The sequence below is a fragment of the Otolemur garnettii genome, unplaced genomic scaffold (genome assembly GCF_000181295.1).
Source record: "Otolemur garnettii isolate 467f Iridium unplaced genomic scaffold, OtoGar3 scaffold00054, whole genome shotgun sequence".
In the NCBI taxonomy this organism is placed as follows: Eukaryota; Metazoa; Chordata; class Mammalia; order Primates; family Galagidae; genus Otolemur; species Otolemur garnettii.
The window spans coordinates 3,864,327-3,890,002 of NW_003852449.1; the positions used below are offsets into that span (position 1 = coordinate 3,864,327).

The following is a 25,676-nucleotide window of genomic DNA, read 5'->3' on the forward strand; positions in this document are numbered from 1 at the left end:
AAAAAAAAAAAAAAAAAAAAAAGTTCAAGTAGAAATTCAGAAGAATAAAGTGAAACCTGAACAGCCACTTCGTCACTTCTGATTATCAAAAGACAGCTCAATCTGATGGATCTCTCTGTAAACTTCAGTTAAAACAACAAAAAGGACTGTTACCAAAACATGAAAAACATTTCCGGGAAATTATCATCCATTTTGAAAAATAAAAAATGTAATCCATGGCATCTAAGAAAAATATAAACCATATACTTAACAAAAAAGACAAGCCTTCATAGGAATCCAGAATAACACAGACTTATAAAAACTTTTCAAATCAATAGCAGATTCTGTACTAACATGTATAGAAAACTGTAAGTATTTTTTATTAGTTGCATAATCTAAAAATGAGGAGATTTTGGACCATATATCTAAAAAAAACAAGGATTTGTCACTGAAACACATATTTCTTGAGACAATGGGCAAAGTTCCCATTAATGGGAAATATGTTCTTTTTTTCACACAGTGAAACCAAGAAAACTTACACCAAATGAGAAATCTTTTTCTCTAAAGTAATCTTCTTAATTACCCCACTAAAGCAATACTTGGGACAAGTATATTTTCAAAACTCAGATTTGGAATAGGTTATTATTAAACAAATATACACAAATCTTATTGCTTGGCACCAGATTTTTCAAAAATTAAAGAACTGCTTAAACCATCACATGTTCTTAAATCATATTTCAAATTATACCTAGTGCTTTTATTTTCTGAATCTAAACTATCCAATCTAATGACAATTTAGACAGAACCCTGCAATATACAAGGAAGTCAGTTCACTTCAAACCAAAAGCAATGATCGATCTTGTTTTTGTCAAAATCATAATATTAAGACATCTGTAAAAATTAGCTAGGATTATCTGTGGCCAGAGAAGGGCCCACAGAGCGCTGCCTGACGGCGTTTTGTGGAAAGTCTTTGTTGGCTCCTCCCTTGCTTTCAGCTTCCTCTTCTGAAACATCTTCTTCATCAGCCTCTTGTTCCTCCTCCACTTTCTTCAAAGGTGGAGAAGATTCTGGTAATATTTTTTCTTAAAGACAAAGACCAAAAATGTGTTTTTGTTGACGTATTAGATTTACTTCAAGGTAAAACTAAGAAACACTAGTGACTCGTATGTCTATAAACCACTTTAGCATTTATCTATCATTTTTGCGTTTGCAAAAGGAAGATATTATTAAAATAAGACAAAAAAACCCCAGTGGATATTTTAAAAACAAAATTTGATTTTTCAAGAGCCATTATTATTTACCAAATTCATTATAATTACCAATTTATAAACTGAACTAAAATTAATGCTGTGAATTTTTAAGAAAATATACTGCATTAGAGAGACCTTCTCACATTAATGAGTTAGAAGCACCCTGAAACTTCACACTCCTCTTGTCAGTTCCCAAGGCAGGAATCACAAATCTATAGCTGTCATAAATGTGCTTTCCCTCCCTTCCCCATCTCTGTCATTTTATTAAGGTTTAATTACAAATAATAATATGCACAAATCTTAAGTGTACAGCCACATGAATATTTAAGTATGTATACACCACAGACCCCTTTTATTTTTTATAGGAACCAGCTACTAGTTAAGCAACATCAACTTCACCTGGTAATTTGTCAGAACTGCCGCACCAGGGAACTTGGGTGGGGATCAGCAGTCTGTACTCAACCCATTCTCCAGGCGTGCCTGATATACTCTCAAGTCTGCTTTAACCCTTTGGACCTGAGAACCTGGAAAACTAGTCTGACTGTCTTTACTCAGAACCCAGAAGACAAGTGTGAGCTATTCCCATTCATGGTGGCTTACTCCCCAGAGCCAAGTAAACCAGGAAATTTGTTCACTTCCTTATTAGTTGCTGGCACTGAGTGCTGCTGAAAAGAGATAACCTTAGATTAAGGATGAGTAAGTGAAATAATGCAAAAATAGTTGGGGAATTTGGGAATGGGGTTAAATTGGTTTGTGTCAGTGGGGTCTACAGGGCTCCGTGGTACGATGACTCAGAAGACTCACAGTCTCTGAGTCACATGGTGGTGTGCACCTACATCCTCACAGAGAATCAAGCTACACAAACCCCAAAGCAAACACCTGGCAAGTGACTGACAGAGTCAGGCAACAATGATTCAGTCTACACACTGCATGATTCACAATGAGCTTCTGTATATTTAAGAGACCCGAGGCCAGTCACACACTGACCACCCTAAAGAATTTCTGACAGCCACAGGATTTATGTGAGAGTGAAGATAGAATAGATAACTAAGAAAACCAAACATAATACAGACACTCCTCAATTTACAATAAGGTTATCTTCCCCTAAATCCATCATAAAGTGAAAATATCCTTAGTCAATAATGCATGTAATACACCTAACCTACCCTAATGTAAGCTGAATGCATTTAATACGTGTAACCCAATCTAATCCCTCCAGTCATGAGACTACCACGTGACAACAGGCAACAGTCCCGGTAAAGGTCAAAATCAGCACTAGAAGCATGATTCCTAATGAATGTACATTGCTTTTGAACCATTGTAAAGTCAAAAAATTTTAAGCGAGACCAGGTATGGTTGGTGGTTTATACCTGTAACACCAGCACTTTGGGAGGCTGAAGTGGATTGCAGGAGGCCAGGAGTTTGAGATTTAGCCTGGGCAACATAGCAAGACCCTATCACTACCTAAAAAAAAAAAATCTAGGGTGGCACCTGTGGCTCAAAGGAGTAGAGTGCTGGCCCCATATGCCAGAAGTGGTGGGTTCAAACCCAGTCCTGGCCAAAAACTGCAAAAAAAAAAAAAAAAAATTTAGCCTGCAAAGAAAAAAAAAAAATCTAGCCAGACATGGTGGTGTGCACCTATAGTCCCAGCTACTCAGGAGGTTGAGGTGGGAAGATCACCTGAACCCAGGAATTCAAGGCTCAGTGAGCAATGACCGTACCACTGTACTACAGCTGGGATGGCAGAGCCAGACCCTGCCTCTAAAACATATGCATTTTTAAAAATTTAAAAAAAATTTTTTTTAGTTGAACCATCACAGGTCAGGGACCTTCAGTATTTATATACACCTGTCTGTTGAACTTATCTTATTCACAATTTAAAAGTTGGTGAATGAACATTTTATATTTATTTCACTTTTAAAACCTAACAATAAATTTGTCTTTTAAGTAACTGTGCTTACATTTTCTTTCTATAGATCAGTGGCCCTTGGTAGATAAAATGATTCCCTCCACTATGCACGTCTGCTTTAGTAGCAATACAACTGTACAGAAAATGAAAAAATGGCCTATCAGTCATCCAAGGAACAAGGCACACTATAAGGTAATCTCCATTGATCGCTGTCCAAGAATCTTAATCACCATAAACCCCAAATCCAGAAAGGTAAAATAACAGAAGAAGTATCAAGCAACGAGTCTGACGTACTTCTGCCCTCAGCCCCGTCATCACTGTGTGACTGTGGGGAAATGCTTCGCCTCGCTGAGCCTGAGTTTCCTCAGCTACAGAACAGAAGCAGTACCCCTCACACAGCCTGCTACACAGTTGCTGACCAGCAAACAGGATCACAGAAAGGTAAGTAAAAGTTCTTTAAGGACTACAAATATGAGAACTACAAATACAAGGACTTCCATTAACAGGACAATTTTTAAGACTAAAAATAAATGATTGGTCAGGCTGGTCTCAAACTCCTGAACTCAAGCATCTATTCACCTTGGCCTCCCAGAGTGTTGGGATTGCAGGTCTGAGCCACCAGGTCTGTCTCTTATTAAAAAAAAAAAAATAGCCAGGCACTGCAGCAGGTGCCTGGCGTCACAGCTGCTGGGGAGCCTGAGGCAGGAAGATTGCTTGAGCCTGAGTTAAAGGTTGCTGTGAGCTCAGAGGCCACAGCACTCTACTCAGGGCGACAAATAAGGCTGTCTCAAAAAATAAAAAAATAAAAATGACTGGTAGATAATTCTATTATTAGGACAGCAGGAAATGCTTCTACTTACAGGATCTCATTGTGTAGTATAGTTGAGTGTCAATGTCAATCCTAAAGAAGCTATAGGAATTATCCTTTCTAGTATCCTACCAGAAAACACTAAGAACTAGCTAGTGTTCAAAGAATTATCTTCAAATGCGGTAACTTCAATAGTGGGATATACTCAACTCATCAAAATTTTCACTCAAGTATAGTAAAAAAGGTCCATAAATAACACAAAATTTTCCAATAAATTGGTATTAGATCAGTATCAAACATCTACACGCTATATGCAATGAATTTCAACTTAAATTCTCCACATTATGAGTCCAAAAGGCAACAATGTCCCAAAATCCACCAGGCTCCCATCCTCACATAAGATACACCTCCTCCCCTCTCCCTATGCCACCGTGATAGAGACCACCACTCAGAATTCAGACACCTACGCCAAAAGGGCATGCTGTAAAATGCATGACTGTGTTTACAGAAATGAATAGGATTATAAAAATAAACATTTTAAAATACACTTACTTGAAGGGTATGGCTGTGGTCTGCGCCTTTTTGAAGGACAAAGGCAATCTGCCACAAATATCATACACTGCAGAAGGAAACGTTAGAAGAAATCTTAAGGGAGAATAGGATACTGCTAGCACAACTGCATTAAATCGTCACATTGAAAAGTACTTTTCTTGCTAGTCCTCTGAAAATGTAGTACTTACAAGTCCTAATAACAGTCCTGAAAGCAGAGTTATTAAAGCAAAAACTGTATATGATCCCCAAACTGGTAATCCAAGGTCTTCAATAAAATAGTTATGGCAAGTCTAAAAACAAAAGAAAAACACTGCTCATTAAAAAAAAAAGTGATAGTTTTAAAAAATGATTAAGATAGACAGAAGTAATTTTTAGTCCATACCCTGATCCACATGGACAGCTGAAAGAGTGCGGACATACTACTCATCCTGAAATTTAAAAAAAGATGATTGAAAAACCGAGTGACACATACACGTCTGTCTGCATCTACACTTCTATTTTCTACTCTATAATTTCCCCAACACAACAGACTTTATTGCTGGTGTTAATCAAGGCTAATGGCATATCACAGATTTCATGCCTGTGATGAGGCTTATTCATGAAAAGTAATGGATTCCGCGTTGTTACTACCACGTGACATCCTCGTAAATACTTGACGATGTTTTTCCTTTTCCCCTACTGCTTTGACATTAACATTTAAAGGGTCACAGCATTAGGAAGGTTGAGAACCACTGGTTTAGATGGACAGTTTAAAAAAGGCATGCTTCAGAAATAAGAAAGGTTGTGAGTTCCCAACCATCTTCTCTTTAGCAAGAAGCTTTGCTGGTGTTGTCAAGGCCTTTTTAACACAGAAGCCACAGCTGATATGGGGTATCCTGATCCAATCACCCATCACTGGGGTGAGTGACCCTGCTGAGCTAATACTGGGAATGTCCCTCTATTCAGTCTACCAATAAAAACAGTGTAGAGTTAAGACCAATGCCTGAGGATTCAACACAGCCTTACAAGCAAGCACCTTCTTCTTCTGGAGAGGGATAAAATTCTTGTAAGAGACAGGATTAAAAATAAAATGAGTCACATTTTCAGTTCAACACAGAAAGGGACTTTAATCATGCTGCTCTGTCTTTAGAAAGCCAAGTGAGAACAGGATGAGGGACTGAAATGGAAGGCACTGCACAGTCTCATTCCAATCGGCAGCAACTCAAGGAGCTCAGAACACTTGGTTCTGTAACTGGGTTAGGCAGGTGGTTCAACTTTTGCTGTCAAAAGTTCTGACAGCAAAAAGACAATTCAAAGGTTTTCTAAGATAAGCTTGGAAGGGAAAAATGCTACAGATGAGCTTCTAATTCAAAATACTGTCTAGGGCCGATCTTTGCTCCACTCCAGAATCCTGCGCATTCACTCTTTATGTCCCACTCTCTACCCTCTCAGGGCAGGTGTGCTGATGGACATAAAGGGACAGCTTAGCCACACCAAGATGAGCCCATGGTAAAACTCACTACTTCCAGAGTCTCTCAAGTAACCGCTGACGCACTCTACCTCAGCAGTGTGGCAGGAAACAGCACCTGTTATTTCTAACCCTCACCACTCTACAGCAAATTGCTGTGGAGAAATATATCTACCCTCAGCTATCTATGACGCTCCATGATCAGTCACACTATTAGGGTCACTATTCATCCACACTGTTCATACAAGAAGTTATCAGACACGTGGAGTAGCCAACCAACTATAATTCAATCCCTTTACATCAAGAATTGAAATCTAGGCCAAACACGGTGGCCCACCCCTATAATTCTAGCACTCTGTGAAGCTGTGGCAGGAGGATCACTTGAGCTCTGGAATTTGACACCAGCTTAAGCCAGAGCAAGACAAGAGCAAGATCTCTACTAAAAATAAAAAAATTAGCCAGGCATCATGGCAGACACCTGTAGTCCCAGCTACTCAAGAGGCTGAGGCAGGAGGATCACTTAAACCCATGAGTTTGAGGCTGCTATGAGTTAGGCTTATGTCATAGCACTCTAGCCTGGGCAAGGGAATGAGACTTTGATCTCAAAAGAAAAAAAAAAAGAACTAAAATCTAAAAGTAACACGAATAAACAATTGTGGCCCTTCTCATTCAAATTACTACACTCAAGTAATAGCTTTACCCATTACATACACTGCTCATACTCTTAGAGGGATTTAGTTTTTGATGATATGTCTGACCAAATTCACAAAGCCAAAATATTCCTTAAAAAGGTATTCAACTTAATTCTACAGAATGCCTCCTTCTAGCTTAACAAGCATGAATATCTATTGATATTTGCCTTAAAAGAGAAGGTCAAGCTAAAAATAACACATAATAAATCAGAATACATCTTACAAGCCCAAGAAACAATTGAGTATGAGTGTTTTGTTCACATAAAATTATCTGTTCCAATTTATCCTGAGATGGGTAAGAATCCCTCATACTTACAGAACAGAACCTGGACCAAACCATGACGAGACAGGTTCAATGCTCTTCCACTCTTCATCAGTCACAAAGTTGATGAAGTCTTTCTTAGTTCTTGGACCCTGATAGCGCCTAAATTCGCCATCTTTACAACTAAAAAGGATCAGAAATTAAACATTAAACATCAACTTACATGAATATAAAACTTCATTTCTTCACCTCATTTAATATCCAACCCTAATACTTGAAAGTATTAGCAATGCACAAGTAGCAAATTATAATTACTAAATCACAACACCTTAGCCCCATGTCTTAAACAGTGAGTTTGCCTAAAAAAAAAGGCTAAGTATGGCGACTCACACCTATAATGCCAGTACTTTGGAAGGGCAAGACAACAGGGATGCTTGAGGCCAGGAGCTCAAGACTGGTCTGGGCAACACAACAAGACCTACCCCCTCCAACTCTTAAAAAAAACCACACACACACGCGAAAAATGAGCCACACACCTGTAGGAGGGTGCCAGCTACTTAGGCAGGAAGATGTCTTAAGCCCAGGAGCAGTAGGCTAGTCAGCTATGATCATGCCACTGCACTCCAGCTGGGGTAACAGAGCAAGACTCCCCTCTTTAAAAACTTAAAATAATTATAAGCCAGTAGTTCTCCACCTTCCTAATGCCGTGACCCTGTGGGTCGCAACCCACGGGTTGAGAACCACTGTTAAAAGCTTTGTTATTATTACTCTTCCAAACAATAAAACTATGAAACAAAGTGAGTAGGTAAATCTCAGAAAACCACTTTTAAGCTATGTACATATATTAAAAGAAGTACTATATAAAAAGTTGTTAGAACAGTGTTTGGCACAGATTATTAGCTATTATTAAAGTACAAGTTAAAATTTAGGCATTTTTCTGGTACTTGCAGTCATAATCACATTACCTTGGCTATCCTACTTTACTCTCTGAAGTGCCCGGTACAGTGCTGCCTTCCTACCACTCCAGTGATTCTACTCACGGTCAGCTGTGCAGATTTCCTTACATCCACCACCTCCTTCCCACTCTCAATGTACACAGTTCATAGTACATTGGGGCATAGCGCAAAAACTTAGTGGTTTCCTACTACCTACAGTAGGGTTAGGGGATCCTTCATGCATCCAGAAGCAGAGACCGTAAGAAAGGCCTCACCCAAAAACAACGTCTTGCTGGGAAGGTGGCATCTGAGTATTCTTTGAAGGATGGGTGGGATTTCAATAAGCAGAAAATAAGGAAAAGGTAGGATAAACAATGTGACTAAAAGAAAAAGGGCAAGAAATTCCAGATAAGTTCAGAGGGTACTGAGAAGTAAAAAAGAAAGGGAAAGATTGATTAAAACTAGTTAAGGACACATGTGGAAAGGAATTAAGTGAGAAGGGGGGGAAGTAAGCACTTAGGAGATAGGGAACAGAAATTTAAGTAGCTATAATATAAAGGTAGTAGGGGAGAATTCAAAAAAGAAAAACAAGGAAAGCAAGAGATACAAACAAGAATTCTCACCTCATTTTCATAACTTTAACGCAGGAGAAAAGTATCTCCTCCTATATTTAACCCACCCACCAAATGCTGTTAAGTGACAGAGCACAGAGCAGGTACACAGATTTCAGATTTCCTACCCTCCATTGAGAAGATGAGAGATCTGACAGTGGCGACCACATCATCTCAGTCATTCTGACCCAACCCAACTATACCACCCATGCTTTCCCCACAGCCGTGCAACACGAGTTTCTGAGCTGCATTTTGAAGATGCCATGTTCCTATCAATGGCTGTGTATGAGACTATCCTCACCATAGAATACTTACCTCGTATTCTTAAAAATCCTACTTCTAGGGTTTCATTTAAAGCCCAAATTCACTAGCAACCACTCCAGCTAACAGTGATTCCTCCTTTACCCAACTATCTGCCACGTGAACAAGTTCCAGTAATACAAGAAATTCAGATCAACTTTGCAAAGCTGTCTTTTAGAAACTGGTGAATCAACATCTCGTGACCAGAGTTCCAAGTGTACATAGATGGGTGGCCAGTAACCTCAGCTGAATGCTTAATCAGAGTCAGGAAACCTGCCGGGGCAATGCCTGTGCTACTCAAAGTCCTCCCTGGAGGCCCAGGGACTATTGCAGAAGAGGAAACCTGTGAGAATGTAAAGGCTGGAAGGGACGGAATCAGTTTAAACCTAAATGAGAGAGTTTGCCTTTGTACAGGTATCCCTCCCAATCATAAAAGTTCCTGCTGCCCACAGGCTTAGAGCTTCCTGAGTATAATCATTCTCAGTTGGGGGTTATGTAAAAGGAGATAATAAATTTATCTGTGACCTTAGGATAAGTTACCAAAAAGATTAAAATATCAAGATACACCAAAAGTCTCTAAATCCCTTAGCTTTAGAAGTTAATAACAATGCTGACGTTTGCTACAAGCTTTCAACTAAACCAGAGAATAAAGTAGCTCTATGCTTTTTTAAAAAAAAAAAAAAAGGTAAAAAAAAAACCCAACTACCTATAGGGCACAAAGCTACTCTTGGCTCCTAACCATTTACCATGCTGAACAGGTATTCACATTCATATCAATATCACCCTCCAAAATAATTGTAAATCTGTGAGAACAGGGGCCTTTCACACATCACTCCACTATCTAAAGGCATCTGGGTGACACTAAGAGCAAAATAAGCTCTCTAAAATTCTTGCTGAATATAATGAGATTACCTCAGCCCTGCAACCCTGATCCACGCCAGAGGCCTGTTATTCTGATTACACTCTGAAGCGTTCTTCTGTAACTGAGAATCTTCAAATACTTACTGGTAAATAGTAGGAAGTGCAGTTATAATGAACCGTCCACTCAGTCCTACAAACGGTAAAGAACAAAACAGCAGGTTTACACGGGCCGATCACTGACTCCTTAAAAGTTAATACTGAATTATTTAATACTAATACAAAGAACACAAAATTAAACCTAATGATTGAGCTTTGTAATAAATAATAAAAAAAGTTCTTAGAGCAACTTTAAAAAAACACACTGCTACATATTTTCTCAATTTGAAAGTAAGCAAAGCTTGAACATTAAACGCATTTGTGAATACATTTAAGCACCTCATCCATTATGCCACTGTCTAAATTAAGACAGTAGTCATGGGAGAGCACATGTAACAGGATCTTAGAAAGGTCTAATAAAATAAAATGAAACTGCAGTTGGTAGTAAGTGGCAAGGCAGTTCACAGAGGGGATAACAAATGGAAAATGCGACCAGTCTTTCATAAGACAGGTAATAACACTAACAACTGACATTTACTTTTAGCCACGAGTCAAGCAGTGATATAAGGAAGGATTAACCTTGCTGTGCCTCAGTTTTCTCATCTGTAAACTGAGAAGGCTTTACTTCACAAAGCTGTGTTAAGAGTAAATAATAAATGCAAAGTACCTGCAAGACTACTATAGGTAAATGCTCAATAAATAATACTGATTATTACCACTGGGGATGGAGCAGCCAGGAGCCCAGGTTTACTGTGACCACCAAGTACAGGTAAGATGAAAGAAGCATCCTTACGGGCAGGGCCTGCTACCTGTCCAGGGGGCCAAGACAGGAGTGTACCTGATACCCCCACCCCAACCATGAGGACTTTATATTTAAGAGCCCACACTGTCAAATCACAGGTATTAAATATGGGACTTAATTTCTGAGATAGAGATCTTTTCTTGTCAGGCCACGTGACCATTACTCTACACTGAAACTCAACCACATGTATGCTCAACTTCAGTGCAGGTACAAATGCTGCCTTGGCCAATGTTCACCTGGACTACAGTGTTCTAGAATTTCCAGGCATCTTACATGTTACACTGAGGCCTTGGATGAAAAAAAAAAGACCAGAGAGTTCTATAGGCAAGAATGAGGAGAGGGCTTCAAGGTCCTTTAGAGCAACACAAAGAATGAACTTCACACACAAAACAGGGAATTGGCCTTTTGCAGTTACCGCACAGTGAGCCCCCATCAGGGAGGCAGGCTAGGTGAATCAGCTGAACTAGATGCAGACTGGGTGATATGTTTTCAAAACCTAGTGAAAGGTAGAGTTAAGATCATGGGATATAAAAAAGAGGATAAATAGAAGGTCTGACAATTAAGTTTGCAAACTCAACCTAGAAAAGTGCTACGTTGCTGAATATCACAATGGTCCCCTAGGAAAGCTGTGCACCAGCGCCTGGTCCACCTTTCAAAGCAACTTTGGAACTCCTTTTCTGGAATGGCCATAAAGCTGTCATAGTATGGCACACAACAACACACAACAGTAGTAACAAATGCCACTCCGCAAGACACTGCCATGTGTTGGCACAAACACAGCTGTGAAAGACTTAAATACCAAGATTATGAAACCTTACCGAATTGTTTTTACAGTGCTGCCAATGTTACCGGCATGGTGGCAAGTTTGAGATTTAACTGTCAGGCCTTATACAATGACAACTTAATTATCCAACCTCATAAATCAAGCAAATTACCATAGAAAAAAACAAATGGACTTAAGAGTACCTGGCTGCTCGGTGACATCTACTTTTGCAACATTAACCTCAAGATCTTCTCCCCATTCAGCAAAACTTTCCCATTCTGGTTGAAGATTCTGACAAGCAGGGCACCACGGGGCATAACTACGAAAAATAGTTAAAAAATTGTTAAGCAATTTAATATGACCATCTTAGATAAAATTTTTTAAATGTATATAATTTGTGAAGAATATTTTATATTAAAAATGCTGAAGACAACAGAGTGGCTAATTTTATGCAGATGAGAAAGCTGTAATTGTACATCTAGCAACCTGGAAATTAAGAACTATAAATTGATGATGCTAATCACATAAAATCTGAGAAAAGGTTCTAAAAATGCAAGGACTTTTTCACATGCAAAACAATACCTTTTCATTTTCTATTAAAAAAATGACCCCCAGAGGCTTGGCGCCACATTACACTGAGGGTGGCAGGTTCGAACCTGGCCCAGGCCAGCTAAACAACAACAACTGCAACAAAAAAGATAGCCGCTGGGTGTCGTGGCAGGCACCTGTAGTCCCAGTTACTCAGGAGGCTAAGGCAAGAAAATGGCTTAAGCCCGAGAGTTTGAAGTTGCTGTGAGTTGTGACGCCATAGCACTCTACCAAGAGCGACATAATGAGACTATGTCTCCAAAAAAAAAAAAAATTACCCCCAGAAAGCTCAAAATCAAATTTGGAGTTCACCAATTTTAGTAATTTTACACTGCAAAGTCACAAATGCCAAGGTGGTGGAAAAACAAGAAGTGCCCTGGACTGTGATGAATAAGGAAGCCAGGCTCCATCTTAGGGTGACACCACTACTCTGGCCTGCCACAAGGGATGGTGGCCCCAGGGCTGGCGATTTCACAATTATAAGCTGGAGAACAGCATTTTTATGTAAGAAAATTACCTCAAAACTAACCTCACACACCAATACTAAGCAGCCCAAACAAAACTGTTGGTCAGAGAGGTCAGGCAGTTTCTAAGACTTCGGGGTTTACAAATTCCATGGCCATATTAGCACTTTAATTACTCCTCTGGTATTATCTACTGAGATAATCCTGATTTTTCCCTGTAAGTTTACTTTTCCACTTAATTATTATACATTATCTAATAACACCATGTACACCTCAGTTTTTCTTTTTGTTTTTTAAGGAACCAGAAAGAACAAAACCCGTAACTATTACATAAAAAATACAGTTTATGTCACATTTTCTTGAATTGTTTCAGTTAAATCAAACTCCTAAAATAGGCATTATAAAACAAGACAAACTGGTATTATGTGTATATAAAAGCCGAACCTCCTTGATTGTATCACAATCAAAATACAACAAAATTTTTAATTAGAAATGGATTTACTGAAGGTAATTCACTCACAACCAAAAGCAGGCTGTTACTAGGACTACTAGTTTCCTTCTTTTTTTTAAGGGACAGAAATCTCACTTTATCACCCTCAGTAGAGCACCAAAGCGTCACAGCTCACAGCAACTTCCAACTCATGGGCTTAAGCGATTCTCTTGCCTCAGCCTCCAGAGTAGCTGGGACCACAGGCACCCGCCACAGCGTCCAGCTATTTTTTGTTGCAGTTTGGCCAGGGCCGGGTTCAAACTCACCACCCGAGCTGTATGGGTCCGGCGCCCTACCCACTGAGCCACAGGCGTCGCCCTAGATCCCTTCCTTTTCAAGTTTGTTCTGTTTCTCAGGTGCTTTTTAAAGACTTATATAACCTTAAAATCTTTAGCTAAGGAAAAACACTATACTGTAATCGCAGATAAATACTCTAATTTGGATTTACTTCATATTCAATATTTTGTTAGTTTTACTACTTCTGACTGTTGTATTTATAGTGTCTGAACAAATGATTTTAAAAAAGAACCTGGAGTAATACCTACCTATATTTTGCATACGAATAAACAATCACTATTCCTTAATATATTGCTTATGATAATGAATATTTTATGGGCACAATCTAAAACAAATTATTCAGGACAATGACTGAAACATAAAAATCATCACTGTTTACATTTCCTCTTCCCTGAAGGTTCAATGGTGCCTGAAAATTCATTACAATGAGCTGCGGAGTATCCGCAAGCTATAAACATTTTCCCCTGTCCTATACACTTCATATAAATGTTGTAAGTTTTTTTATCTTTATTTTTTTTGATAACTCAAAGTTCATTCATTTGCCTTCTGGGTTCCCCCTTGGAGCTGTCCATTTCCATCTGCTTCCTTAACTGGCAACCCTAGTCTCATCCGTGAAACAGGAAAACACTCACCTGAATTTTGTTAAAGAATAGGGTGTCCTAACATTTATTGCATGCCTACTCTAGAGATCCAAAGAAAGCCAGCACAGTAACCTATGGATAGGTTGAGATATTTAGACATCTTTTCTCATCTGTAAGATGGGGGAAATACCTATCACACAGAATTGTTAGTGAATTAAATAAGATCTAACATTTGTAAAGGTGTCTAGCAGTGTCCAGGACATAGGTTAACGTTCCATGGTGCTTTCACTAATATCAGTGATACCACCAGGACTGTAAGACCACCACAGCCACCACCACGAATTTAGCATCTAAAGCAAAGGGATTTACTTCCTACTACAAACCAGCATTATTAAATTGGAATCACCACAGAAGACAAGACGTTCTTCGAACGATAAACGACCTAAAGAATTTCAATAATCATATTAATATGTTCATTGTATCTTTTAATGCAATATCTCTTACAAAGGCCTAGGAGTCACAATCCAAGTTATTCTCTACACTGCAGAAAAACACGAAGTTAAAAGGAGATGTGGAGTGAAAAGGGGGAAGATAAAAGGAGGAAAAGGAAACTAAGATTTTAAAATAACCCAACTTGAATTTACTCAGTATTCACAATAAATGTACCTAATCCATAAAAAAGAAACAATAAAAAGTGCCCCATTCCAACACTGTGAGTGGGCTTTCAATGGTAGACAAAAAGGCGGAGAGACTTTACTCAATATCCTCTTCTGAAAAACTTGACCATAAGCCTAGGATTCTGTTTATAAAACATCATTCTAAAATAACTGCACGGGAACTAGCAGGACCCCTCTCCGCCCCAACCTCATTCTCAAAGTCATTAAGGAAAGTTAGAATGCGAAGCGGCACGAAAGCCTAAGCGCACCACAGCCCTAGAAACGGAACTAGGGTGGACGCCAAGAAACTTAATATTCCCGGGTCAGAAACCAGCAGACAGTGAGGCTGGGGATCCGGGTAGGGGACGGCCGCTCTGCGACTCGGAGGGGCGGAACAGGGACCTCGGGACCTGCGTCAGGACCGCGGCGGGGAGTCGGGAGCCCAGGCTCGGAGACAGGACCGGGACGACCGCCCTGCACTCACAACTCTATCATCCAGTCTCCTTGCAGTAAGTCCCTCCAGTTCTGGTCCGTAATGACGCGCACGCTGCTCCGCCGCCCGTAGGTCCACGGAGCCCCTAAAAGCAACAGCAGCAGGCCTGCCAGGGAAGCCACGAGACTCCCGGACGGCGCCATGTCGGCCACTAGCCCAGCTCGCAGCGAGCGCGGCGGCCCCACCTCCCTGCGGCAGCCCCCACTTCCGCCCTAGCGCGCCGGTCTGCGCGTGCGCACGACGTCGCTGCCAGCCACACCAGCCCTAGAGGAGTCTCAATGCGCATGCCTGAGCCTGGTGTCTGCGGTTGGTGGATTAGAGAAGAGCGCCTCGCCGTAGTGCGCATGACAGGAGAGCGGACACTCTCCCGCCTGGAACCGCGCAGCAGCATCTGGAAGGGAAAGAGCGGAAGAAGGCGCAGCGGGGAAAGGGGAAGGCGCTTTCTGTGGGAGGATCGTTTAGAAGTCGCCTTCTTAACTTTGGCTCCAGATAGTTGGTATCTGGTAAACTTACGATGTGCTAAAACACATTCAGAGTTTTATTTCCTTTGAAAAAATTTTGTAGTAAAAAGTTCCCTTTGTAGTAAAAGATCCTTGTAGGAGTCAGAACATTGATTTCCTTCTGGGGTATTATAGACCGGGGAAGTGCAGAGAGAACCTTCCAGGATACCCAGTTTACAGTCAGCATCTTGATGTGAACAGTGGTCGCACGGGCGTACACATCTGTAAACATAATCGAGCTTTACAATTTAAGGTCAGTGCACTTTAGGTTTATAAGTTATCCCTCAATTAAAAATATGCACTAGGTACAGAGACCCTATACTCTTACTGGTCTTACTGAGTTTTAGTAGATTTTCATGAAAAAAGTTTTCATTTGCCGTTATATCTTTAGGACAATTTCCAGAGATTTTAGAAAGTTTTTTTTTGTCTTTATAGTTTTCAACCGTGTTGTGGAATGAGTTACGTGCTTCTCCAAATTCATGTATCAAAGTCCTAACCGCCAGTAACTCTGAATGTGACTGTATTTGGAAATAGGGTCTTTAAAGAGAATTAAGTTAAAATGAGGTAATTGGAGCAGGCCCTAATATAATATGACTGGTGCCTTTGTAGGAAGAGGAAGTTAGAACACAGATATACACAGGTACAGAGAGAAGACCAAGTAAAGATGCAGGTAAAATATGGCCGCCTGCATGCCAAGGATAAAGGCCACAGAAGAAACTAACCCTGCCAGCACCCTGATCCCAGACTTGTGATCTCTCAAACTGTGAGAAAATAAGTTTCTGCTGTTGAAGCTGCTCAGAGTTTGGTGCTTTGTTATGGAAACCCTGGATATCCAGTCATGCTTGTTTTGCTAGGGAGTGGGCAAAACACAAAACAATTCATGATGCTGTCTGAACGCATAAGCCCAAGTCATCCTCTCTTCCCATTAGGTTGTCACAGCATGTGAGGTTCTTAGTTAATCTCAGTGCCTTTGAGCTTATATCCCCCACAGTCCCTTCCCCCATCTAAAAGCAAAGTGGTCTTCCCCAGACACTAGGCCATATCATTCCCTACTTAAAACTGTTTACTGGATGAGTTACATGCTTTCCATTATCCTTAGCATAAAGTTCAAATTTTTTAATAGTTTCTAAGACCCTACCATATCTAGCCTTTTCTACTGACTAGTCGTAATTTTTCCCATCTTCTTCATACTGTCTGATAAAGCAAGGGGGTTTTTTTGTTTGCATTAGTATGTAAAAAGCTAAATATTCATTGCTTTTTTTTTTTTAGACAGTTTCATTTTGGTAGAGGGCAGTGGCATCATAGCTGACAGCAACCTCAAACTCTTGGACTCAAGCAATCCTCCTGCCTCGGCCTCCCAAATAGCTGTGACTACAGGTGCCTGCCATACACTGCTATCTATTTTTAGAGATGGGGTCTACTTTTGCTCAGGCTGGTCTCCAACTCCTGAGCTCAGGCAATCCACCCGCCTCGGCCTCCCAGAGTGTTAAGAGTGTTATGATTACAGGCATGAGCTGCTGCACCCAGCTTCCCAGAGTGCTGGGATCACAGGCGTGAGCCACTATACCCGTCCTTGCTTCATATTTAGAAAGGAGGGAAGGAGACAGGAAGAAATCCCAAGACTACCCCCACACTTGGCTGTCCGGGCCCCTTGTGCTATAGAGGAGGCAGAGTTGAGAAGGGACAGGATTAAATCACAGCGATTGTTAAGACTGGTCCTATTTACAGGGCAGAAATACTATAGGTAGAGTGTAGAGGTGGCAGAGCGGGCAGCAGAGGCTTTCCTTACTTGCTATCTGCCCTACCTCTCCCAGAGGCATCTCTGTGGCCCTGCTGAGGTTCTCCCGCTCACACAATGCTCACACCCACGGTGTCTGTGATCTACCTGTCACAGGATTCACATGCCCTCAATGTCCTTACCCTCCTACAGGAAGCAGCTGCTCTCACAGTGTTTCTCAGGCCACCTGGACATGGTGTAGGTGACACAGCAGGCTTAGGGCCCCTGGAGGAGGAGTCCCTGCCCACGGTGAAGGTACCCATGCTGTCAAAGAGCAGCTAGTCACCTACATGTGGTTGCAGCAGCCACACCCCCCCGACCATACACTCACAGCCATTGATGCCCACAGGCTGCTGCCGTACAGGGGCTGTTCTGTGAATGGTTTCAAAAGAGTGTTATACAGCAAGCAGTAAGATGAATGGACTTTGGAGATGTACAGCAATATCCATGAATCTGAGATTTCTGCAGGATGAGGGTAGGACAGATCTTGTCAGACAGGACTCAGCTGAAGACCCCATATACACCCTCATCAAGTCCCAATACACCATGGTCTTGGGAACAAAACTGTTTTCCTCCTCTCCACCAGGCTGATTCATTGGCTCCCTGTGACTGGCAAGTCAGTGCAGGCTGTTGGTGGGAGGCTTCAGCACCCTCCCACATAGGGTGTCCCAGGCTGCTTGAGGTCTCCCTGACTACTGCCTCCAGAGCAAGCCCTCTAAGAAAGCGAGACACAAGGAGCAAGGTCTTTTGTGACTTGGTCTCAGAATCCATTCACCATCAGTCTCTTCCACAATGCCCTGTGGTCTTAAAAGTTATGCATTTTACTGGGGGAGAGGACCACACAAGAGTATGCTACAAGAAGATAGAGATTACAGGGGGCTGTCTTAGAAGCTGGCTACATATTCAGCAGCTCCAGTTTCCTGGTCATTGTAGCTTCTTAAGGCTGATGGCCGAGAACCTGATTCTGGAGTCAGACAGACCAATTTTGATTGTACTTTCTTACAGTACATTGACTAAGCCATATTCTCTCTTCTGGGGTTTTGTTGAAGGTGTACATACTGCCCCCTCATTTCATGACTGCCTGCTCCATCCCCACATAACTAGCTATTCAATCCTTACTTTTTACCCATATATCTCATTTTCAGAATGTCTTTGCTGAGCCTCTTGCTCTGTGTAATGTGCCTTTGTAAGGGCCAGACCAGCGCCATTTTGTTGTCTACTACATAAGCTCTGTTAAAACCGCAGGGCCACTCCCTGCTGCCTCCCCCACACCTGCTTGCACAGCCACTGATTGAGACACCGTAGGCAGACAGCTGCCATAATAGGCAATAAGTATCAGTTCCCTTGAACAGCTCCCATAATAGGCAATAGGTTTCTACTTCCTTGAAATTCAGGTATTCTCCTTCAACTACCTAATTAGGCTACACCACCTCTAGCCCCGGTTAAGAAACCTCCCCCTCACCTGTACCAATCCAAATCCTCCTTTACTAGTGAAATCATCAACCACCAATCAGGAGTGTACCCGTACCCTGACCCTACCCTTTTTGCCTTCTGTACCCCATAAAAACCTTGCACACCCCAGGTTCGGGGCTGATCCTAGGCTTGCATGCCAGGAGAGTCCAGGCTTCCCTGGGCCTGAAATAAACTCATCTCGTGCTTTTTACATTGGAGTGTGTCTCGGACTGTCTGTGGGGGTCTTTTGGGAGACTTTCGGGCATAACACCTTCCCTGGTAAACCAACTGAACCTTGAACTTACAACTTCACAGTTACTATACAGTATATATTTGCCTACTCACAGGTGTCTCCCCACAGGATTATGGCTCCAGATTATGAACCGTGTCTACATTTTTTATTATTGTTTCTTTGGTACCTATTGCACATTGATGTTACCAGATTCTGTAAGCCAATTAAAGCCATAGCCTAAAGAGTTACAGGCATTAAGATTATTAAAGACATGGGGCAGCACCTGTGGCTCAGTGGGTAGGGCACTGGCCCCATATACTGAGGGTGGTGGGTTCGAGCCAGGCCCTGGCCAAACTGCAAAAAATAGTAGCTGGACATTGTGGTGGGCACCTGTAGTCCCAGCTACTTGGGAGGCTGAGGTAAGAAATGCCTAAGCTCAGGAGTTGGAGGTTGCTGTGAGCTATGACACCCAGCACTCTACCGAGGGCGATAAAATGAGACTCTGCCTCTAAAAAAAAAAAGATTATTAAAGACACGTAGAAGTCCTAGGTGATTAAGTCAACAGACATCAATGTGTGTGTATGCATATGTATATGCATACACACATATGCACATATTCAATCAGTATCATGAAGTTTTTAAAATCTTTATAACATAAACATAACTGAAAAGTATGAATTTATTTTACCTTTTGCATTTTTAAAATGTAAAACTAACCAATACTTGCAATACTATAGTGATCAAACGTGGCCTGATAAATTGGAACAGCACTTTTGGAAATATTTGAAAATATGTTTTAAGAATCAGAAATACGGTCGTACACTCAGTAACCTCATGCCAGGTAGTTTATTACAAGACGCTACAGGAAGACGAGGCCCACTGGAAAGAAAGAACACCCAAACAGCACATTTAAAAGAGGACGTGATTTATTCCACCAGTGGAGCAATGGCAGACAAGAGTCCAAAAATGGCTGTGCACCCAACTGGCTCAGTCTTCTCCTTTATATCTCCAGTTAAAAAGTTCTCACCCACAGGTACCTTTCTCATTGGTCTGTTTGAATCAAGGTGGAGAAGCAGGCTTGGGATTCTACAGAACCAAGGGCTTTCACAGAAGTGAAAGCAAGCATTAGTTTCCAGATCCCAGGAAATTAAGTTTCTACAAATTCCTCTAAGAGCTGAGTCACCACAGGGAGGACTTTGTCAGGTGTATCCTTGGTCTCTCTTTGAGAAGACTTCTTTGCTCTTAGATCTCACTTTTTCTGGGTATCCTCTCTCAAAGAAATGAACTGAAAAGTTAGACTTTTTCCAACATGTATGTGAAAAGATCCTCATATATATTCACAATTACAAATGAATAAGAGGAAAGATATTATCTCACAGATAGTGAGCAGCATCACTGACATAGTCAAAGGGGAAAAGTCTATGTCTATAAGAGTTTGGAAAAGAAATTCTTTCATATTGCCATAGACAGTGGCAACAGAAGACTGTCACAAAAACTGGAAACAAAACACAACTGGAGAAGCCTGGGGCCATGAGTCATTATGAAAGGATATAGCTCCCAAGATGATCTCACAGCTCTTTTTGCCAAGATTAAGATCATTTATTCTCCTATCATAACTATATCCAGAAAGGCAAAAGTAAGGGTCATTCTAAATTTATAATAATTGGCTTTAAATTTTAACTTTAAAGAAGCGTATTAAATGTTTTATAATGTCTTGTTCATGCGTAAAGTGTTTAAATGTAGTTAGAGAAAAGTCTAGATGTTCAAAGGGACCCTATCCTGTGAAATTCTAATTGTGAGTTAATAAAGATTTAACCATCTGCAAGGTTACTAATTACTGCTGTAACTACTTAGCAAGTGACAGGGATTCGTAGCTCAGGATTAGTTTAATATATGCTATTGTGGCATGAAGAAGGCTAAAGCTGTACACATCAGACTTAACTTCTGAAGTCTGATCAATTTTGGAAGGAGAAAGAAAATGTGTGTTATGGAGCCCGCAGGTGGTCCAGCCTAGATCCTGTAGCAGTGCAGAGAGCTAATTATTGCCACAAAGGTTGCCAAGGAAGAAAGGAATTTTTTAATATGCAAGATGTCTGTCAGGAGAATGGGAGAATCAGACTCAAATCTGCCTCCCAGACTAACAAAGGGTATGGCCTTTTCAACTAGGGACTTTGTGCAGGGGGGGGGAGGGATTGTGTTGAAATAACATGGAGATACCAGCATTGGGGCAGGTACTGGGGCTGAGGAGTCTTAGCTCAAAAATTCTGCCCCTGGGCCTTCAGAATTTCAACTCCTTTATCTACAGAAATACCGCCATTTCTACTAAACTTCTCAAAAAGGTCAAGTAGTTGAGGAGGAGGGTTATAAAAACCATATAAGGATCATTGAAATTTGTTCCTACAGCCAGTTACAGGAGCACTTAGCAGTAAAGTCCCTAACACAAGTGCCAGCCCTTCCCACGCAGATGCCCCAAGGCATAGAAGGGAATCATAAATGATGCAAAGCCAGCACAAAAGGCAGTGTTTGAACAGAACCAAGACAGAGATGGTTACCTGAGCAGAGCTGGCCTTGGATAGCACTACTTCCCTGCCCATGAGATTTGGCAGATAATGTTACAGCTCAACCAGGTTCACTGCCCACTGCTCAAGAGGAAGCCAGCACACAGAGACGGCAGGGCTTACAGTGGAGAAAGAGTTGAATATCACAGGCCATGCAGGGAGACTGGAGGGAGTTTTCAAGTTAGTCTCCTTGAGAATTTGGTACAAAAGGTTTTGAAAGATAATTTGGTGGGCAAGGGGCTAGGCAATTGGGTCTGTTGATTGGCTGGGTTCAGGGTGGAATCAGGGATGTAGAGATTGTCTTCCTGAGCTAATTCCTGAGGAGGGTCACAAGACCAATTGAGTCAGTTCCTTGGTATGGGCCACTGGTTTGGGTGGGAATGTGGACCTGGAAGATAGCTCACAATCTAGCCTTATGGATTCTTTAGTTGGCAACTGGTTGAAAGAGTTAAGCTTTATCTAAAGACCTTGAGTTGCAAAGGAAGGCCTGAGTTAAGACAGGGGTCTGCTAGGATCCTGGAGTGGATCTTGTATGTCTTATGTGAAGCTACCCTAGAATCAGGTTGGGAAGTAAACCATATTATATCAGGCTCCTTTTAGTGAGGCTTTATCGTTTGTGTCTATTACTTACCTGCCCTGTTAGAGGGGAGTTTGAGCAGAATTAAAAGGTCAGAGTTCATTCCTCCGATTTTTAATATTTCCACTCTACATGATGTTTGAACCCAATAGTTTAAGGGGCATTTGTTTCTACCAAAGCCTAGTGTGCTAGTCATCTATGGCTGCCTTCAGTCATCTCTAGGTTGGTGTGTTAGCAAATCAGGAGTGGCTTCATTCCCGGTGGTTCTGGCCCAGGGTGTCCCATCAAGTTGTCAAGATGTAGATTGGGATGCAGTAATCTGAAGGCTGTACCGCTGCTGGAAGACCTGCTTCCAAAGAGCCCCTCATTTGGCAAGTCAGTGTGAAGTGTTGTGGGAGTGAAAGGTTTAGGGATAGAGTCCAGCCAAGGTCCCCAAGAAAGAGAGGAGGCCAGTACAGGGACGAAGGAAAGGCTTTATGTTAAAGGAGCAGAGTGGAATCTGACCAGAAGTCACCCCGGTTCACACAGTTTCAAGGGACTTTTCTTAGTGTAGTTGGAATGTGGGAGGGGGTCATGAGAGGTGAGGGGAGTCATTCCTGCAGTGCGACTGATGCTGAGTCCAAGACTAGTTTTAGAATTAACTGCCTTCCACAAAAGGTGATAATCTCGCACCAAGGCTTATCTCTAGTGCCAGCCAGGACTAGGAGAGATCCTGATGCTTCCCAGGAACTGCGGCCCTAAAACATCTAGCACCATGGAGCCACATAGCCAGGTGTGGAGGAGTGGATGTTCCATGCCAGACATCTCAGCTTTGAATCCTGACTCTACCATTGAACAGGCAGGGACCTCAGACTTGTTACGCAGGCCCTCTGTGCCTCCCTCTCAGGTTATCGTGAGGCCGTGGGTTGACATAGGCAACACTCATTACTCAATACACAACATTAGCACAGCATATCCCAGACAGCCTGGCAGAGTTGTTCAACTGCTGCCTTCTGATGCCATTCTGACCAGGAGACGATGGTGCCGTCACTCTGAGAAGGCTTCTCCTTGCTACCTTCCCCCTGTCCTTTCTGGAGTCTGGCAGACAGCGTTGAGACATTCAGCAAACTTGTGAACATTTACTGTGCACCATGATAGACAAAAACATCTTAAGAGACAAGCCCTACCCCTTAAAATAAGTTCCCTAATTCTCAAAAAGTCACTGAAAATAAAGGAACAGTACATATTGCCCTAAGACAATGTGACTCTATCAGGAGGAATGGCACAGGCCTTCTGCCTCACCACAGTGAATGGACCCTATAGAGACACGGTATTTGCCCGTGTGTGATGCACTCCTGTGTAAAATGTGCATGTTTTTGGTCCAAGCTTCCAGGAAAAAATCTGTCATTTTCATTTTTTTTTTTTTTTTTGAGACAGGAGCCTCAAGCTGTCCCCCTGGGTAGAGTGCCATGGCATCTCAGCTCACAGCAACCTCCAACTCCTGGGCTCAAGCGAGTCTTCTGCCTCTGCCTCCCAAGTAGCTGGGACCACAGGCACTCACCACAACACCCGGCTATTTTTTTTGGTTGCAGCCGTCATTGTTGTTTGGCGGGCCCGGGCTGGATTTGAACCCCCCACCTTGGGTGTGCGTGGCTGGCGCCTTAGCCACTTGAGCCACAGGTGCCGAGCCTGTCATTTTAATTTTTTAAAGGAGGGTGGGAGTGGCTGCACCGTGCGTCTCGTAAGAGGCACCAGGTGTGGAGCTGGCCACTGCAGAGAAGCTAGGAGTGAGCCCAGGCAGTATCATAGTTAAACAATATAATACCCCATATAATATGGGGAAAATAAGAGAATTTCTATATTTTAAATCAAACATTTTTTCTTTTATATATTGCTTCTTTTGAAGTTTTACAGCATAGGGCCTTTGTTTAAAATCAATACAGGTTTGACTTTTTGTGTTTTGTTTTTGGTTTTTGCCCTTTTGTTTTTCTTGACTGGTCCCAAGGAGCCACTAGGGGGCAGAGGATGCTTCTTTTGATTACAGTGAGAGCAGATTTTTAAAAGATTTCAGTAGGAAACAGATTTTATAAAACAATTTTTAAAATGACATTGCAGACTTCATAGGTACATTTTTGTTAGTAACTCATGGCTCTGACATCAGCAAATTTGGCCTTAAACACTAGCTGTATTATTGTGATAATGATGTCAACAACAACAACAATAAATAATAGACCAACCACATAACATTCACTGAGTGCTGGTCACATCCCGGGGAACAGACTAAGAGGTATCAACACATTATACTGTTTAATCCTCACAGGAGCCTGATGAGGCAAACCGTTAATCTCCACTGTGGAGAGGAGAAGGCTGTGTCTTAAAGAAGTCAGTGATGCCCAGGTCATCAATGAAAAGCAGAAGCTGGACTCAAACCAGGTCTGTGGGATGTCAGAGCCTGGAAAATAAACAACCTCACTCCACAGACCCAGTTCCCCCCCACCCCAGGAAAGACTGAATGTAAATTTAATTTGATGGTTTAAATGTGAAGAAGGGCTTTGACCCCTTTCATGGAGATTAAAAAAAATTTCTTCCGTGAATGTATTTTACTGTTGTTACCATAGAGACCACAGAAGCACAATCTTTGTAACTTCATAACCCAAGTTAATTAGCTTCCAAACAATTGATGTTTTTATACATTTAATCATTTAAAATAATTTTTGAAATGATTTACATATTTGTCAAAAATGAATATGGATTTTTTTGTACTTGCTTGAGTTTCATAAATATTCAGCCCTGGACCATACATTATAAATGTAAAATTAATTCATTGAAATATATTCATTTATGAATCTGGAGTTATTCATTAGTTCATCACAAAATGTCATAGCAAAAAAAGCAATTTAAAAAAAATTGTATAAATTGCTTTTATTAGTTACAGATCATTAAAATGTGCAATTTTAATGAAGAATCTCATATATAATAGTAAAGTTGATGTTAACATTCTATTCTAAATTATCCAATATATTATAGGATATACAACTATGTTCTAAATTTCAGAATAATACTTATCATTTCAAAATACAAGTATTAAATGAGCATGTTATAAGTCAAGACAGAAAGTAATTTACTATTTGTCAGTGCAGTATTGGTGTTGGTTATGACCAGCAACATTTAGTTAACTCTCATCACTAACTCTTTGCTTAAATAATATTCTTCCCCTAACTGTTGTGTCTTTCTCATTTAGAATAACGACCACTCAGAAATCTCTGTGGGGATTCTGGCAAGAAAATGTCAGTTGAGTCCGGTAACTATTAGATTTCTACCAGCTCATTCCTCTTCTCCAGGAGTGACATCTTATGCGAACTTGAAGAAGTAAATTCACAATGCTATTCTCCCCAAAGTACATTCAACATTCTGAGCTTGAGTTCAGATGCCGCTTCCTGCCAGACCTTTTAACTTCTTGGGGATTCTCTCTCCAATCAGCCTACTGCCCCTCCAAGCTAGAAAATCATCCCTCCCTCCCTATAGCTACCCTCCTGAAGATCTATCAAAATAGCCACACCTTGTGATTAGAATGTAAACAGAGATGAATTGGGGCCTCCAGGGGCTGTTTTAAGTCTGTACTTTCTCATCAGAGAAGCAGAGAAACTTTGGTGCCTGAGTTTGTTATCCCAGCTCAGCCAATTGTGAAATCTTAGGCAAAGTACTAAACTTCTTTGGTCTCCAGTCTCCTTATATGTAAAGCGGTGACAACAGTAGTTCTTATTT

The 25,676-nt window shown here is 41.3% G+C and overlaps 1 protein-coding gene across 1 annotated transcript; it reads right to left on the bottom strand.

Moving 5' to 3' along the window:
• Positions 1-344: 344 nt before the first annotated feature.
• Positions 345-15,114, bottom strand: TMX1 (thioredoxin related transmembrane protein 1). The gene is made up of 8 exons (XM_003792193.3): positions 14,828-15,114; positions 11,471-11,586; positions 9,751-9,796; positions 6,954-7,082; positions 4,881-4,926; positions 4,687-4,788; positions 4,499-4,565; positions 345-1,061 (listed from the first exon to the last, which is right to left on the bottom strand). The coding sequence occupies exons 1-8, from the start codon at positions 14,977-14,979 to the stop codon at positions 880-882; spliced, it is 840 nt and encodes a 279-aa protein (XP_003792241.1). The 5' UTR covers positions 14,980-15,114; the 3' UTR covers positions 345-879.
• Between the last annotated feature and the right edge of the window lie 10,562 nt (positions 15,115-25,676).

Bases quoted from the DNA above. Each gene is read 5' to 3' on its own strand.
- TMX1 (XM_003792193.3), bottom strand. From the start codon at position 14,979: ATGGCGCCGTCCGGGAGTCTCGTGGCTTCCCTGGCAGGCCTGCTGCTG. The intron at 9,797-11,470 runs GTACTCTTAAGT...TACCGTTTGTAG, and splicing joins AGATGTCACCGAGCAGCCAG to GACTGAGTGGACGGTTCATT. The intron at 4,927-6,953 runs GTAAGTATGAGG...TTTAAATTTCAG, and splicing joins TTTGGTCCAGGTTCTGTTCT to GATGAGTAGTATGTCCGCAC.